The following is a 17,755-nucleotide window of genomic DNA, read 5'->3' as shown; positions in this document are numbered from 1 at the left end:
CCCAGTTTTGTTATTTGGGGTGAAAGGAGTAGATCTCGATAAATTACAGACATCCATCTCTATTTACAAATCCTTGAAAACAGATCATAACATTTAGATTTTCAGAGTGGAAAAGAGTGAAAATAGCACAGTAGATCTGATCTTTCTTTTTTAATCAAATGCTTCTCACCTACAGAATAAGCTCAAGTCTGACCTCATTATTATTATAATTATTTAAATAATTTATTTTTTATGTCTTGCAGTACAGACCAGCAGACCGGTTCATTTCCAGGTGCTGAAAATAACATAACAAAACCCTTATAATGCACTTAACTTTCAGTCATGGTGGTAGATTGGAGATGTCTTTGGTTGTGTGTGTCATAGTGAGTCATACAGTATACTGCTGAGTTGTGTTGTTTTTTGAAAAGAAGATCTCTAATATTGCACCAGAACAGTCAACGTGTAAACTAGTCTTACTGTAAGTAAGTCAGTAAATGATAAAAAACATATTTCTAAACAAACAAGATTGAGTGTAGAATAGTTATCTCTTCGTATCAATGCAGTTGGGGACAGTTATATGTCAAAAAAGGAAATTGTAACATCTTAAAACTAATTGTAGATGGACCTGAACCTAATAGAATGACTTTTGGATGGATTTTAAATTCCTGTTTCTCCCAAACATGGCTTAAGGTTGATAAAAATGAAACAGAGCTCCTTATTTAACATTAAGATGACTTCTTCTAAGCAAATGTTTGTGATCCCAACTGGTTAAACCTCATTTACACGTGTAATACCTGGGCAAATGACGCACAGCGGTAACCTTTAACTCTTGTGTGTCTGCATCAGTTTATTCGTTGTTACTTGTGTTGATCCACAGAGTCACACTGTGTCACCATGCAGTGTGTCAACATCCCAGATCACACAGATTGATGGTGTTAGGCTGAAGATTACCAACTCATGTTTATGATCCTGTTATCTCAGAGACGTCGGTTAAAACTTCAAACAAATGTGGGGGGATTCAGGACCAAGAAAACAAACAAAAACGTGGAAAATTAATCGTGCATCTGTGTCTTACTTGATGTGTGGCTAATAATTGCAGCAACATGATCTGCTTATTATGCAGTTAGTTTTTGTTTTGTTTGTTGTTGCTACTTTCATCACACATTCTGGGACGTGAGGCAACCAGCCTAGAAACTCACGGATTTATTGTATTTAGTCTTGTTTGGTTAAATGTTTAACCAATTCTAAACAGATCTGAGTTTTCTTCTGTCTTTTCGTTCTCTCAGGGAAGTGGGATTGAGGGTTTGTTCACCAGGGTGGTTGCACTGACCACCGCACCATATGCTGTCGTCTGCGTGTTTATTCATGTGTTATGTGTTTGAACAATGTTCATCTTCCTCCCTGTTTTTTTGGCCTCTTCCTCCCATGTGACGCTCTAACTCTGTCAGTTACGAAATCTCATCTGAATCCAATGGTAACACTATATTTATGAAAGATATCTAGGTTAAAGTCTTTGGTCTAGGGTGTAAAGAAAGGGCAGGGAAATAAACCAGGAGCTTCATGAATGCTAACCTTTTCAGGGAGAGTAAAAGGGGGAGGATGAGTGGACCAATGAGGAGCAAGGGAAGGTTGTAGAAGAGAGAGAGTAAAAGGGAGGGTTGTTTAGAAAAGGTTCTTTATCCACCAGGATCAGGTTGCACCCTCTGGGAAACAACAACAATAGGGCTTTATTTTATTAGTTCTTGGGAGACTTTAAATTAAACAAGTGTATTCGCTGTGACTCGATGTCACCTGTTGTCTGTGAATAAGGAAAAAAATGTTTACCACAAAATGAAGGCCAAAGTAGAATACAGGTCATTGACAATAGAAACACAGAGAGTTTGTCTCTGATGTCCGTTACTCAGATATGACAGCGTCTCTTATCAGCTGCTGATAAGTGGATACACTCTTTCTACATTCTGACGTGTGTCTGTGGGGTAGAAAGAGAAATATTTATTTTTGTACCATTTAACTATTAATACTCTTTCTTTATTACAATTATGTATTATTTCTGCCAATCATTTCTGCCCAGAATTGAGATTCGTCATACATCAAAACAAATACTGCTGCCTTAATAAAACTTTTCTGAAAACCTCTGTGGACAGACATTTAGGTGATAATGTTTCAGATATATTCTCATATCCTTCACCTAGGAAAGAGAGAGAGAGAGGTTTCTGGTTTCAGCCTATATATAGACACTCATTAATAAGCTTTTGTTTACCTATAACAAAAGCTTATTAATATATTATTAATATGTATATGTTTCTAGTTCCATCTTCTATAAAGATGTTTCTAGTTTGTCAACTACCAATCTGTTGACTGAAGTGTTGTGAAGCTACTTTGCAAGGATGGCTACAGGTAGGTCAGTATGGAAATAGTTTGATGCGTCGCTCAACATAATTTTGTTTAATGGTAAACTTCTGAATCACTTACACTTAGGAAGTACAACTAAATCCCAGGGCACAAGTACTTGTTGACACAGCCCATGAGCAGTGCACATGCTCATATGTGGTCATGGCTGGGCTTGTGTGTTCAATGGTGTATCATGGGTAGTGTCCAAAGGGTTGTCTGTCACGTGCACTCCTTGCACAAATTAATATTATAGATTTTGTGAGATTTGCCCTTTTACCTCTTTTGCAGGTGCATAGATGAGTACACCAAAATAAGTACTCACGTCTATAAGTCTTTGGTTTAGAAAGGTAGTTTGTGTGTCCAAAAAAGCACTTTAAAATATGATTGTATTATTATTATAATAATTATTATAATCATGAAACGTGTATAATACTTTAGTTTCGGTACTAATTGGAAACGTCAATTAATTTTATTTAATATTTCACACTGTAACTGTGGGGGCCCAAATCATTTAGCAATCCATGTCGAGAGCCAAACAAGATGTATATTTTCCTAACAGGAAGTATTAGACTCTTTGAGGCTCCATTGATCTTATTCATCTCTGTATTTGTTCTCTTTAACAAAAGAAAAACGTCCATCAACACAACCTTTTTTCTTTTTATTTTACACCATAATATCTTCCTTATGTTAGGACAGGAAGTCATCAAAATATTATAATCATATTTTTTCATTTAAAATATTTCTGTAATTGTCTTATTTAGTAGTTTGTTTTTTCTCAGAACCTTCTCCATATTTATCTTCATCTCTTCAAACACGCGCGTTTGCCGCTCGCTGCCGAGCCCTCGTCTCTGATTGGCTGCCAGTTGGCAGGGGGCGTGGTCGGTTGCGTCAGGTCGGGGATGTTCATAGGGGAGAGAGATTAAAAGGCTCGCTGGACGCATGCGCACTGGCATATCTTTAAACTAGCTCGCGCAGGACAGACGCTGTCAGCTGCTAGCTAAGTTAGCCACAGTTAGCAAGTAACTCCTGAGAGCCGTGTCTGTCCGCGTGCGCGTGTGTGTGGAGTCTCTCCTTCTTGTGGCGAGTGCGTGCAAGTGTGTGAGCGTGTATAAAATCCGGATATCCCTGTGTTTGTTGTGAGTGAGAGGAACATAAACACCGTGAGAGTCGACTGTGTACAGTTGGTGTCCAGTTACTTGACAGAGGATTCGCATCATTTTCTGCTCCAGTCAGCGGCAGCATGTGAGTACAGATGCGCGTGTGTGTGTGTGTGCGCGTGTCAGCAAGTGCTTCTGACCCGAGCCAGACCTGCCTGAGTCCGAGCGCTGTCAACGTGGTGTCATGTGTGGTCAGTTAATCCAGCTGTCAGTGGAGCGTCAGCCGCCACTTCTTAACGCCAGGCTCCTGCAACAATGACATTTATGATAAAGAAAAGTTAACTTTTGCTTTGCTAGTGGAGCTCCAGGAAAGCTACACGCGTGCAGCCTTCAAACGTGAACTATTTCTCAAGCCATTGAACAGGGTTTTAGTCAACTGGAACAACTGGACCACCCGAGTATTTAGAATTTAGAGTTGCATTAAACTTTCAAAAACCCATTTGATGTAGCAACCCTTGGGAAAAAGAAGTATATTCAAGTTCACTTATTTAATACTAACATTAAAGTATACTTTTGATATCCCTCAGCAAAAACACTGAAATTGAAGAAGTATACTAGAAGTTTTCTTTGACATTGATTGGCAAAATGAAGTATATTGAAGGGTACTATGAGTAAACTTATTTACCACTTCAATTCAAGAAGTATACTAGACGTTTACTTTATACATTAATTGGCAAGTATATTCAAGAGTGCTATGAGTATACTTATTAAATACTACAATTCCAGAAGTATACTGGAAGTTTACTTTATACATTAATTGGCAAGTATATTCAATACATTCACTATGAGTATACTTATTAAAAAATAAAATGCAAGAAGTATAATTGAAGTTTACTTTTGGCATGCCTTAGCAAAAATAAATGTGACTATATTTTGCTACTAAAACTGACAAAAAAAAACTTTCAGTTAACTTTGAGATCACTTGGCAAAAATAATTTATTTATGTGTAATGTGAGTAGACTTAATTTATTCTTAAATTGAAGAACTGTACATGAAGTTTACTTTTGACATACTTTACATTAAATAGTACACTGATGTATACTTTATGAAATGTGACTCCTTCAAGAAACATCTCAAGACATTTTTATTTGTGCAGACTTTTCCTTGATTTTCTGGAACTCCTGTGTTGTTCTCTGTGTTATCTTGACCTTTTAAGTATATATTTTATTGAGTATTGTTTTGATTGTTTAAGCGCTTTGTGACCCTGGTCTGGAAAAGCGCTCTACAAATATAATTTACTTACTTACTTATTTCACGTTCACTATACTACTTTTTATTTTGGCAACTGTATTATATCAAGGTGATCAAGAAGTAAACTGTGCAATGGATTATGACAGACGTTTGGTGAGATTGAACTGTTTAGTCTTGTAAAGCAATTGCTGAGCCAGAGTCTCACAGAATAAGTTCTGCAAATCAGCACAAACACTATGGAAACATGACCCAGTCCTTAACTGTCTCGCCTTTGATGTATGTATTTTGACAAAATATAGATATAACACTAGAATTGGTTAATTACAATAATTGGTAGTAAGTATGTAATTTATATTTATAAAGCGCTTTTCTAGACCAGGGTTACAAAGCTTTTTACTGTGTTTTAAGTAAACTTTTGTAAACTAAACTATATACTTGGGGTGTTAGTTAGTACATTGGTAGTATATAGGTAAGTATAATTTAAAGTATACTTCTGTAAAATGTAGCAATTTGTATAAATAATTATAAATGCATTTTAGTACAATTCAAGTATATATACCTTAGTATACTTACTACCTAATACTCGAGTATAGTTGATAAAATGAAGTGCAAGTATAATTGTTTTTGCTAAGGGAAACTACACATGACAAAATGATAGTATCTCTAATGAGCCATGGTTGGTCTTATTTCTCATTTCTCTTATTCATATCTACAATATGAGGAAACGAGTGTAGTGTTATTATTATTATGAAACATGGATGAGGTGTTGTGGCTTCAAGGCTCTATACTAGAATGTAAAGCTTTTCACTGATCAAAGTTTCACTCGATCATAGTAGCTTAACAGTGTCACAAAGAGGGCACAGAAAAGGATAATGCCCTCACAAAATAATGTTTGTTCTCTATTTTCAACTAAACATTCAAGGAAGTTATCAAGATCAAAATAAAAAGTCACAAATGAAGAATTTGATTAGCCAGACATGGTTGCAAGTTGAAACTTGTATTGCATAATTTGTTGTCTCTGGTGCCGCTCTGCAGCGAAGCATGCAAGGGTTGCAACATGTTTGGTCTTTCACCTTTCAACGTCATGTGTTTATGTATCTGCTCTGCTGGAGCATCAACCTTTGTTTAAGAGGGTCTGCAGAAATGTCCGACGACCCTTAACCTGACGACCCATTAAAAAAAAAGAAATTCAAACCAAACCTCGGATCTTTTCATTCTTTGACAGGACACAGCGATTACTATCTCCCCGCAGGTTTAGTGACTTCATAAAAGTATTTAAAACTTCAGAATTGAAAAGAATGAAACATTTTTTAAATAACTTTGACTCCAATATAATAATAATAATATTTATAAATTACAACGACATGAATTTATTGATTTTCTTGTTTCAATCAAAATAACTTTTATTATAATAATATTCCTAGCACATTTTTAATTGAATGAAGTGGGTTAAATTTGAAGTCCCTTTTTTATGTTTTAAGGTCAACAGCATGTGTAGCAAAAGAGAACTTTGAACCCAGAGATGTTAATGTGTGATTACAAATCTTGGGAGGACCCAGTTATCCAGACCAGGGCAAAGTGCAGCAAGGGGGGAAAATGAACCTTTTGACTACCTCGAGGTCAACTAATATTTTTTTGCTTGATTTTATTTTCATTATTTTATTTTTACTTGATTTTATACACTGTAAAAAATGGGGCCCCTTAGGAATTTATTTGCCCAACACTGAAATAAACTAACGCATATCATTGAATAAACAAGTTATGACATGTGAGGATAATTTTAAGAAAACAAAACAAAAACTTAATTTTTAAAAAATTATTTTTATGACATGTTTTATAACCATGTGCTGAGTGCAATCATCTTCTTCGTTTAAAAAGGACATAAAAAAACATGACTTTCTGAAAATGATTGATTTCTCATTTGGAAATATTTAATCCACTTGCAGACCTTCAGCACTTTATTGAATATGAGATAGAAAACAAACACAAAATGCAAGACTTTATTTACATGTTGTTGTGTAATCGGATTTGAGGACACTGCTATGAATCTGTCAAATATTATGAATGAGTCACTACAAGTTTTGTAATAGAATCTCAATCTTCTTGGCGTTGGCATTATCTAACGGCTAAGTTGTTGTTAAGACGTAGTTGTTGTTAATCATTCTTCAGATCTTTTGTGTGCGACTCATCCCCACACCATGTTACCAGGTACATCTGAAATTAGAATATCATGAAAAAGTTCAATATTTTTTGTCTGTCATTTCAGAATGTGAAACCAATATATTTTATAGATTCATTACACATAGAGTGAAACATTTCACATTTAGGGTTCTATCAAAGCATCCTGGGCTTCCATTACACCTGAGCAGCGCCACACGCTGATCATATACTTAACATACTTTTCAGAAGCCTGACAGTACTGTTTAAAGTATCCTTTTTTTTTGATTGGTCTGATGTAATATTCTAGTTTTCTGAGACAATGCATTTTGGGTTTTCATTATCTATGGGCCACAATCCACAACATTTAAAGAAATAAATGTTTGAAATTTTTCACTCTGTCTAATGAATCTATATAATATATAGGTTTCACATTCAGAAATGAGTAACAAAAAATATTGAACTTTTCATGATATTCTTCTTTTTGGAGTCGACATGTAATGTCTGACATAGATTTCTTCTAATGCTAATATAAAGCCACAACTTTGCACAATCAGCCTGTTTTGGTTATTTTCATTGTGTCTGTAATGTGATAAAAAAGGCAGCAGAACGCCAGAGGGAAAATTGGCAAGAGCTGACTTGTCTCTGTCTTTAGGTTTGCCCACTTTAGTAATGTTAATCTAGTTTGATAACTTTTGTCTATAAAAGTGAAATCATCTCCTCTCCTCTAAACTAGGTCAAAGTTCACATTCCTACAACACTGGGAACATTCTTCAGAGAAAAGAGACACAAACAAAAGTTGAAGCATTGGTAACCAGAACCAGAACAAAAAGACTTATTCAAATATTTAAAGAGCATTTTGGAAGTGAATGTATTTTTTTCTTCCTATTTTTGATTACACTTCAGACCTAGTGTAATCCGAGTTTGTACTTCACTCAAAACCTGCCCAGCAACTATTCAACACCACTTCAATAAGCTTTAAAAAAATGTGGCCAGCATATTCCGTTTTGTGAACCACTTAATCAACACAAACAAACCAAAGTATAATTTTGTGAATTTCTTTTTTTTTAAGATTTAAAGAACGATCAGATAAGATCATTTTATGCTTGACTAATGATTATTGATCCCTGACTCAAGGTCATGCTACCTTAAAAAATGGTTTGATTTCCAAATGTTCAGGCACGAGTCGAACAGGCACATGATGGGAGGCTGTGAGGTTTGACAAAGTCGGATAATATTTTAAACCAACAGGCTTTAGTGCTCAGTTAATCTATACTAACTACAAGCGCAAATGTCGACGATGTGGACTCATCACCTTTTAATTTGAAATGTATAATTAAGTGGTCTGGAACATACTGTATTTTTATAATATGATAAAATGGTTGACCTCAAAACAAAATTAATGCAGCTTAAATAAAAAAAAGGTTTTGTAATGTAATTAAGTATATTTCATACTAATAATAATTAACAATAATAAATTGTTAAAATACTCTAGACTATTATAAAATATAAGTAAGATTATTAAGTATCTTCACAGATGCCTAGTTTTTTATTCATTGTCTGAGTATATATTTCTCCTTAAAAAGATTGAATTAAATAAAAACATTTGTAAAAGAAGATTACTATTATATGAGAATAATGAAATGATAATAGACTATTTAGCTTGTTTTTTTTCATTTTTTTTTTTTTTACTTGATTTTATACACAGTATAGATCAGGGGTGGCTAAACTCAGTCCTCAAGGGCCGCAGTAGGTGCAGGTTTTTGTTCCAACCGATCAAGAGGGCACCTTTTGACCAATCTGTCAGTCTCATCGACATGTATACATAGACACCGCATCGACTCCACACTGACTGCTGTCGCCCACTAGAGCGGTGTGTATACAGGGCGGCCATCTTGGTACAGTGTCACTCGCTCCTACAGTGCATTACGTCTACAGAGGAATTCTGTGTTTACACTATAAAAGTGATAAATTGCTCATTTTTAAAGCTTTTTTCACGTGGTTTGTTTTTCAAACCTCAGACCAGATAGATATTCATTATTATATATATTTATATTATTATAAAACAACATTTTGAATATGATGAATTTTAAAGATGAAACAAATATGGACCAAACCGTTTGAAAATCGGTCCAGAATTCAGCGAATATTTGCATTTTAAGATTGAGACGTACCTCCTTCCCTGCAGTAGTTAATGCCAAGATGGTGGCGCTTTATACACATCTGTCTGCAGTCGATGCGGTGTCTATGTATATATGTCTATGGTTAGTCTGGTGTTGCTTGTTTTAGATGAAACCTCATTAGTTTAACTGTGCATGCTTGATCGTTGGAAGAAAACCCTGCACCCACTGCAGCCCTCGCGGACTGTGTTTGCCCACCCGTGTTATAGACAGTTTAAAATCTGCCCCCTGAGGATTTGAATTGCCCACCACTGCATTACTCCAACTCATAAGATTTAATAAAAAGGTCCTATGACATGTGAAGCATTTTTAAGAAAACAAACGAAAACCAAAAAGCATTTGTGGATTTATTTTATTTTTGGAACTTTTTAAAAAAATGGTTTCAAGTTGTAATCATCTACTGCCTTCAAAAAAACCTGCAATGCCAAAATATAAATATATTAAAACAGAACTTCCTCTAAAATGACTGTCTGCAAATCATTTATTTTATTTTTTCATATATATATTTTTTTAATCCATATTCATATATGCAGCACTGTAGTTTGCATGTAGATTTCTAAATGAAATATTCTAAACAAATTAATAATCTAACCTACTATCATAAGGTATAGTTGCTGAACTCGTTTCTATATACAATAATAGCTATAATTTTAATCAGAAAATAAACTAATCAACAAAAATAAATTCTACATTTTCTCCCTAAAACAAAGGCAACCCAGATAACTTTTGTCAAATTAAATTTGCCATACTATTGCAAACGCGGTTTTACCGCAGGATGTCCACCAGATGGAAGCAGAGGACCGTCACTGTCATGGTCGAAGCTTCCATTTTAAAGATTCACCAGGGTAGTGGTGTTCAGTGTGCAGCTTGTCTGTGATAACACCCTCATACCTATGAATTTAGATTGTATTAGCGTCCAGTGGCTCGCATGGTTCCAATGTTTGCATAGCTTAACACATTTGAATATTCAAGACAACAAAAGATTTGAATCAATTCTATAAATTGATTGATTATCTTATTAGGTATCAATTATTTAAGACTATGTAGTCGACAGTTGAAATATGGTGGTTTCTCTAAAATTTGAACAAAAAATAAAAGGCGTCAAGTTTTAATGGACTCTTGTTAATCTCCCTGCATCATTTCTGGCAGGCTATTTTAGGATAAATGGCTCTAATTAATTACATTAATTATGGCCAAGTTCCATTCATCTGGGTCAGAGCTGTGGTGTGTGCGTTTGTGTGTGTGTGAGTGCGAGAGTGAGTTCACTGGAGCGACTGGAACATTAATTAGAACAAGACCTCTATCCATGGAATCAGTTAAAACACTTCTGACAGGACAAACTGGCTCCAGGTTGTGACGCTGTAATCGGATAATGCTGAAAAAAAAAAACAAGCATCAAAACTTGTTTCATGGAAGTCTCTGTTATTTCCATGTTTTTAACCTAAATAACCCTTGTATTACATGTGTCAAATTGAAGACCCGGGGGCCCAAACTGGCTCGCAACCTAATTTTGTGTGGCCCTTAAGATACGGTATAGAGTTTATTGCTGTTAACGATAATACAGAGACTTCCATTAAGAGGAAAAAATGTCACAATCAGATTTACTGTTTAATATGAATGTTGTTATGCCTGTGACTTTGATTGTTAAAATATTTTGGCCTCTTGGTTGATTGAGTTTGACTTGAATCGTCCTTTACAATGCTGTCAATTCTAACATCTACATTTATTAAATGCCAACTAATTTGAAAACCCAACTCTCCTGACTCACATGTTTGAAATGTTAAAGTCTTCCTCTCCAAGATGCATTTTCTGATCTGATCTGAAGTGTTGTTTGACACGATTAATTCTCTCGTGTCTCCTGCTCCTCAAATCACGCCTGTCTTCTGTGAAGCTGACAGCAATGCATTGTAGAGATTTTTCATTGACAAAATTAAATTGATCAAAAAGAAAATCTGTGTGGAAACCCTGCTGTCTCTGAGCCCCTCTCCTCCTCTTGGTCTTCCTTCAGTGCTGTAATTCTGGGTGATATTTCGGCACTCGTGAACAAGATGACGTCCTTCCGTGTAGGCTTTTTATCAAAGTATTTGATGTAATTGGCCCCTGGGTTACCAATATGATAAACCTCTCCCTTTCCACAGGATTTTTCCCAATGCATTTAAACATGCCATTGTGGAGCCTTTGCTCAAAAAGCTAGGCTTGGACCCGACTGACCTCAGTAATTTCAGGCCTATTTCTAAGCTCCCTTTCTTGTCCAAGATCTTGGAAAAGGTATCCGAGCAGTTATCGTTGTTCCTGGATCAGAGCGACATTCATGAGAAGTTTCAGTCTGGCTTCCATAAACATCACTCTATGGAGACAGCCTTACTGAAAGTGTCCAGTGACATCATGATGTCGGCTGATTCGGGTCAATACACTGTTCTGGTTCTCTTGGATCTATCCTCAGCCTTTGAAACAGTCGATCACCAGATCCTGAAGGATGAAGTGGTACTTTCTGGGTCTGTGTGACAGTGATTCTCATCATAACTTTCTGGGCGCAGTTTCAGTGTATCTGCCAATCAAATAATGTCTGAATCAGCAGATCTGTTGTGTGGAGTCCCTCAAGGTTCTGTTCTGGGTCCTTTTATTGTTTTGGCTGTACTTGATTACCCTGGAAATCATTCAGAGATTTCCTGATGTTTCTTATCACATTTTTGCTGATGACATCCAGCTCTACTGCTCTTTTGATCCAACTGAGCCCCACCTTAGGCTGAACAGCTTAGTCAATTGTTTGCTGGCAATCAAATAATGGCTGAGTGAAAACCCTTTGCAGCTAAATGTGGACAAAACTGAAACTCTGGTGATTGCTACTGATGATAAAGTTCCAGGGTTGAGTCAGTACTTGGGTGACTTAGGCCAGTCTGTCAAACTGAGCCCAACATGATCTGGAGCTTGTAATCCATGCGTTTGTGTCTTCTCTGTTGCTCCTAAGCTTTGGAACGATTTTCCTCTCTCTTTGCGCTTGATGGAGTCTACTGACTCTTTCAAGAAACATCTTAAGACGTTTTTATTTGAGCAGACTTAGGCTTAGAAAAATCTCTAAACTTGTGACCCTGGTCTGGAAAAGCGCTATATATATACAAATTACTTTCTTACTTACTTACTCATCATGACCATGTTTTGAAGTTATTACGTAATATAGTTCACCCCCCGTCTGAAATCTCAGCGAACGAGAGGCTACGAGAGTGGAATCCATTATTTCCTGGGGTTCACTCCTCCTTGTTTAACATCGAGTCCCTTGGAGGTGGAGACTTCTGGGATTGATGATGGACATTGAGGATCCTTGAAGGGCGGGTCTTAAGCACACACATTACTTTGTGGTTTAGTTCTTATAGGGCGACTAATATCTAGTTTTATTAATTTTGTAAATGAGTGAAGGAAACACTTTTTAAATATGTTGCGGCTTCTTTCTTCTTTCACAGGTTGTTGAGGTTTGTTTCGGGTCGCGGCGGCCTTGGCCTGCTGGCGGTCAGAAGGGCTTGTGTTCTGTCCCGCTCTTCCCACTCGTCACCACAGATCAACTATCGACCCATTAAGAAAGTGATGGTGGCCAACAGAGGTGAGTCGCACATCAGAAGCAAATAAAACAAGCATTAGTAAGTTGATGTGGTAAATGGAAGATGGAACATTAATAGATTTTAACATGAAAAGGATGCAATATTATGAATGCCTCACAACATAAATGAACACACAACAACTGTGTCAGGATTATAAAGGAGCAAAATGAAGATTACATCTTGTATTATCTGCCTGCCTCTTAAGTGCTTTCTTTTCCCAGCGAGATTGTCTACTCGGCATCTTGCTGTTAAAAGCAGTGCATCTTCTGTTATTCCAGCTTCCCGTAGTTAATTATCTGAGAGAAAAAAGGAGAGTACTTGCAAGAATGAATATTAAATGTCTTATGCATTATGTTTCAAGATGTTTGTTGAAGCGGCAAGTATTTACAAAGCATTGATAGAAAAACAGAAAAAGGAAAATTAATCGAAACTAAAAAAGTTGAATAATCTTTGAAGGGAAAAACATCTTCAAAATGATAGAGAACAATTTAAATATACGTTTGTGTTTTTGTTGTTACTTGTTTGATTATAATAAATATAATGAAAATCTGAATAAGTCCTAAATTTGACATCCGACTCGGTAGATAAACCTCTTGGAGTTGACTTTAGTTGAAAAGTTGTAGATTTTGGAGACGACTGTAGTTGACAATAATATTAAGAATAAAAGTCCAATCTAATTCAAAGTTATTTGACATAAAGCCAAAAATATTTAAGAGAAAAATGGACATCAACAAATGGTGCCAAAGGTTGTGAGGCACAATGGAAAAATGGGAATAATGGCATAAAATATTGATTCTGATGAAAGCTGCTTAAATTGTCTTTATTGCCCAACAATCATGGTGGTAAATTTGATGGAGTTAATGGGTTAGTTTTTCTCGGTCTGTAACAGAAATTATAGCTATTTTTTGACGTGACGTTCGTATATCAATAAGGTAATTTAATAAGTAATAAGTTTTAAGGATGGAGTATAAATCATTCAAATAATAAAAATGTAGTGTTCGTCCTTGAGGATTAATCAAGGTTTTTTTTTTTTTAATTTTAATTCAAGGTAATTTTAAACTGTGTCTGAAAGTAGAAGAAAAAGCATTTCCAAAATAGATGACCAGTTAAAGGAACGGCTTGTGGTAGCAGGCAATGCTACTGTTGAATTATTGAACAGCTCTTGTATCCAGGGATCATTTAAAAAGGAAATATCTTTTCATTTGTGATATTATTTTCATGCCTCGTGGTGCAGTTTTCTGTCACCTACGGAACATGTTGAATAATAGTCGTAATGATAATGTGCTCACTTATGTGACACGGAAAACACTTTAGCCTTTTAGTCTAATTGGTCTTTAGATATCCTGTGATATGATTGTGCCGTTATTGTGACTCCAGCTGTTAATGGTGGCTCGTACAACAGCACTTAATCTCCAACAAAAAAAACGAAAGCTCAGTCACAAACACGCATGTAGAGACGGTTGAACACAGATAAAACCGGGCAAACACAAAAACACACACACAGGTGCAGGAGTAGTGGAACCTTTTCATGTTTCTCTCACTTGACGTGCAATATGTGCACAAATAAATGCATGATAAAAAACACAAATGTGGCCAATACAACAAATCCACACTGACACAGAAACACAAAAACTGACACACTTGCACTCACAGACTTGCTTGTGGACAAGTCAATAAAATTAAAAACCTAACTAACTCTACAGTAGGTGGCAGCAAAAACAAATGTGGACGTAGACACTAACCTTTTTTTTGTTCTAATCACCATTTGTCATCCGTTCCAAGTGTGTTGAGCAGTGCTTTGTTATTTAAGGTTTTTATTATTACAGTGCAAAGGTTCAATAAAGGAATTTTATTCAGATCAATGTATTCATCAACCAATTAATCTCAGTCCATCATATTATGCAGGTCTGGCCTGCTGTAGAGGAAACGAGTGATATAATCTATTCTATCAAATGCTGTATTGCACAAGGACACACACGTTCATGCTTGTGTCTGGTCCTCAGGTGAGATAGCGATCCGTGTGTTCCGGGCCTGCACTGAGCTCGGCATCAGGACGGTGGCTGTGTACTCGGAGCAGGACACTGGGCAGATGCACAGGTAATGGCAGTAGCTGAAATAAGCTTCAGCAACTTCTTATCATAGTTTATTTGTTTTTAAATCAAAATGGCTTATTAGTAACACCAGCTCTACGTTTATACATGTTCATGGAAGAATAGGCTTTTTTCTGTGGCTAAAGTGTATTTTATTGTGATTTTTGTTATTGTTGTATTGTCCACAGACAAAAAGCAGATGAGGCTTACCTGATCGGGCGAGGTCTGCCACCTGTCGCTGCGTACCTGGACATTCCTGACATCATTAAAGTGGCAAAGGTACACACATACGAGCGCTCATAATTGGTCATCTCCCCATTAGGCTGACCTTTAACTTGTGTCACAGTTTAACTATTCCGTTTAGTTTTTTTATAGCCAATAATTGGGTCCTTTTTTTGCCAGTGACTGCTGCTCAAATAAGCCTTTCTTTGCTCGAGTGTCCAAAAATATCATCCTGTGCTCATCCTACATTTACTTTAATAAGCGGTGAAGAGATGAAATGTCTTGGAATCCATATGGCTAACCCCAATTTGTGCTTCCCACCTAGCTTCATATTTCGATCATACAGATTATTATTTTGTCTGATCAAATCTGTTGATTCTTCAGTCATTGATAGGCTGCCAGGGCTGTCCTGATGTGTGTGCGTTTCTGTATGATTCTGACACTTGGCTTCAGTGTTAATCTCTCCAGCAAGTGAACGCATTTCTCTGCGCCCGGGATGCCCCTTAATTAAAGTCTGTGGAAGCAGTGGCAGATACCCATCAAGAGACGTCTCTAACTGGACCCACTCTCTGCAGTTCTGCTTATTAAATAGAAAAATATCTGGTCACCCTATATGGCACCGAGTGTTTAACATATTTTGATGCTTATGTCATCGTAACTGGTGGACCCACCTGAAATAAGGTCTGTAATCTTGACAGGACAACGATGTGGACGCCATCCATCCTGGTTATGGCTTCCTGTCGGAGCGCTCAGACTTTGCCCAGGCCTGCCAAGATGCTGGTGTGAGGTTCATCGGACCATCTCCGGAAACTGTTCGCAAGATGGGTGACAAAGTGGAGGCTCGCGCAATCGCCATCAGTGCAGGTAACACTGACACATTGGGAATTAAAAGGAAAATCAACAAGTTATACTGAAATATATCACAATATTTGTTTCACAATACTTTTACAATATTCGACGGCAATGTAAAATGAACGTGCAACCATTTACAGTATTTGGTAATGTGTTTAAATTAAACTTCCGGCCGCTAGTTGTGACCTCTTCCGCAGCTAAGAAACGATAAAATCCCGATGATGACTGAGAACGAGAGGATACAGTCGACTCCAGCAGCTTAAAGTTGATGTTTGGACATATTTCGGTTCCAAAACAAATTAAATCAGTTAGAGTCAAGTACTCATCCTTGTTCCTTCAGTATTGCAATACATCTTAAAATATCATATTGTTGTCCCTGTAGCTTGTATCACCAGATTCTTGAAAATGCACTCCCCTAGACTTGCATATTGAAGCGCGTCGATAATATAATGGTGTGCTTTGCTTAACTTTTCAAGATTGAACCTGCTGTTACTGAAAGAAAGGTGTCAAAATGTTGGATATGTTGCTTTAACACAGTTGAAACACAACACTTGTACTAGTCATGTGAGGAATTAATCTCTGAAAATGTTTATTAATCTCTAACTGTTTAACAGTAGTAGACAACAATAATAATGAAGTCTCAATGGCAATGTCTGACTTGTTTGAAGGAAGTGATGGATGGATATTATTTAAAATCACAATGTGATGTGGCTGTGATTTAAACAAAAAAAAAAAAAAAAAAAAAAGGTGTTTACGCAGATAAATCAATCTTCATAATAAATCCTTTATTTTCAACACGATTAACTAATTTGCAGCTCAAATAACTCAATGTGGCACAATTTCCACGGAATGTGTTGCCTTGTAGTGTTGAGTGTTCAAATGTGTAATAGAATAATATTTGATGTAGACATGAATAAAAAATACTCTATCAGCAGAGTTATGATGTTGTTTTGACACCCCTGGTTTAGACCAACCAGAAAAAGCAAGAACAAGCTCACGGTGTCCCCGGTAAGAATGAAATGTAATTGCTGTTTAATTTGAAAGCAGGTTAAGACTTGACGTGTTGTGAATGTTTCATTTGATAATTGGATTTCTGTGAACTCTGCTAATCAAGATGAACTGTTGAGACACTTTTACACATGGATGCTGCAAATAATACACCCAGAGCAGCAGAACATGCAAGATAAATATTCCACTATTGTAAAGTTACTGACATTTAATTCTCAGAACAAGTCGTGTCTCTTCTGAAATGAGTGCAATCTCTCGGCTTTGGTTTCCTCCTCGGTGTGTGATCGACGAAGACAGTCAGTATATTTGTCAGCGCACACAATGTTCTCAATAATTTAAAAGCAACAAATGCCAGCAATTGTTTGTTTTTCACAATTGATGCAGGCTTTCTTCCTCTTTTTGAGGTTTTTGGTTGAAAAGGGGAGTATTTCTTTGAGCTATCCATGCTGCTGAAATGACTGTTCACAAAGGAAATTGACATGCTGTCATTTCCTGAATTCATTTCTATTCTTGTTTTTCCTCGAAAAAACCTCTTGGTCAATTTGTCTCCTGGCCTATAAACAGTCTGGTTCATTGGTCAAAGAGTGATGCTTTCATTTGTCTTCGTCCATTAATTGTATTTAATTATCTATTTAAAACGTCCCTCGACCAAATCACTGTGGATCTGGTTTTGCCTTGAGGCGCCTATGACCTTAAAACCTTATACTCTGTTTGACTTTGTTGCTGTTATCTTGACATCTTCTTTGACCATTTGTTTAAAAAACAACAACTGTTGGAGAGGAATTCAGTACAAACGATGGTTACCAGTCATTGTTCTCTGGTCTGCTGTAAATGCTTGTATTGTTTTGGTGAAAAACTTCAGTCGCTAAGAAAATAAATGGCCATACAAATGAAAAAAACGATACAAATATACAAAACAAACCATAGATAAATAT

The 17,755-nt window shown here is 36.4% G+C and overlaps 1 protein-coding gene across 1 annotated transcript in view; it reads left to right on the top strand.

Annotated features, from left to right (window-relative positions):
• The first annotated feature begins 3,342 nt into the window (after positions 1-3,342).
• The window catches only part of LOC148082722 (pyruvate carboxylase, mitochondrial-like), a 180,748-nt gene continuing 166,335 nt past the window's right edge, over positions 3,343-17,755 (top strand). The window contains exons 1-5 of the mRNA XM_087789984.1: positions 3,343-3,612; positions 12,514-12,650; positions 14,652-14,745; positions 14,927-15,017; positions 15,659-15,824. Coding sequence (XP_087646110.1) covers positions 3,611-3,612; positions 12,514-12,650; positions 14,652-14,745; positions 14,927-15,017; positions 15,659-15,824 — 490 coding nt within the window. The 5' untranslated portion in view covers positions 3,343-3,610. The remainder of the gene's footprint in view (positions 3,613-12,513; positions 12,651-14,651; positions 14,746-14,926; positions 15,018-15,658; positions 15,825-17,755) is intronic.

Source organism: Callionymus lyra, chromosome 4 (genome assembly GCF_982586985.1).
Source record: "Callionymus lyra chromosome 4, fCalLyr1.hap1.1, whole genome shotgun sequence".
Taxonomy (NCBI): domain Eukaryota; kingdom Metazoa; phylum Chordata; class Actinopteri; order Syngnathiformes; family Callionymidae; genus Callionymus; species Callionymus lyra.
This window is presented reverse-complemented; position numbering and strand designations above follow the sequence as displayed.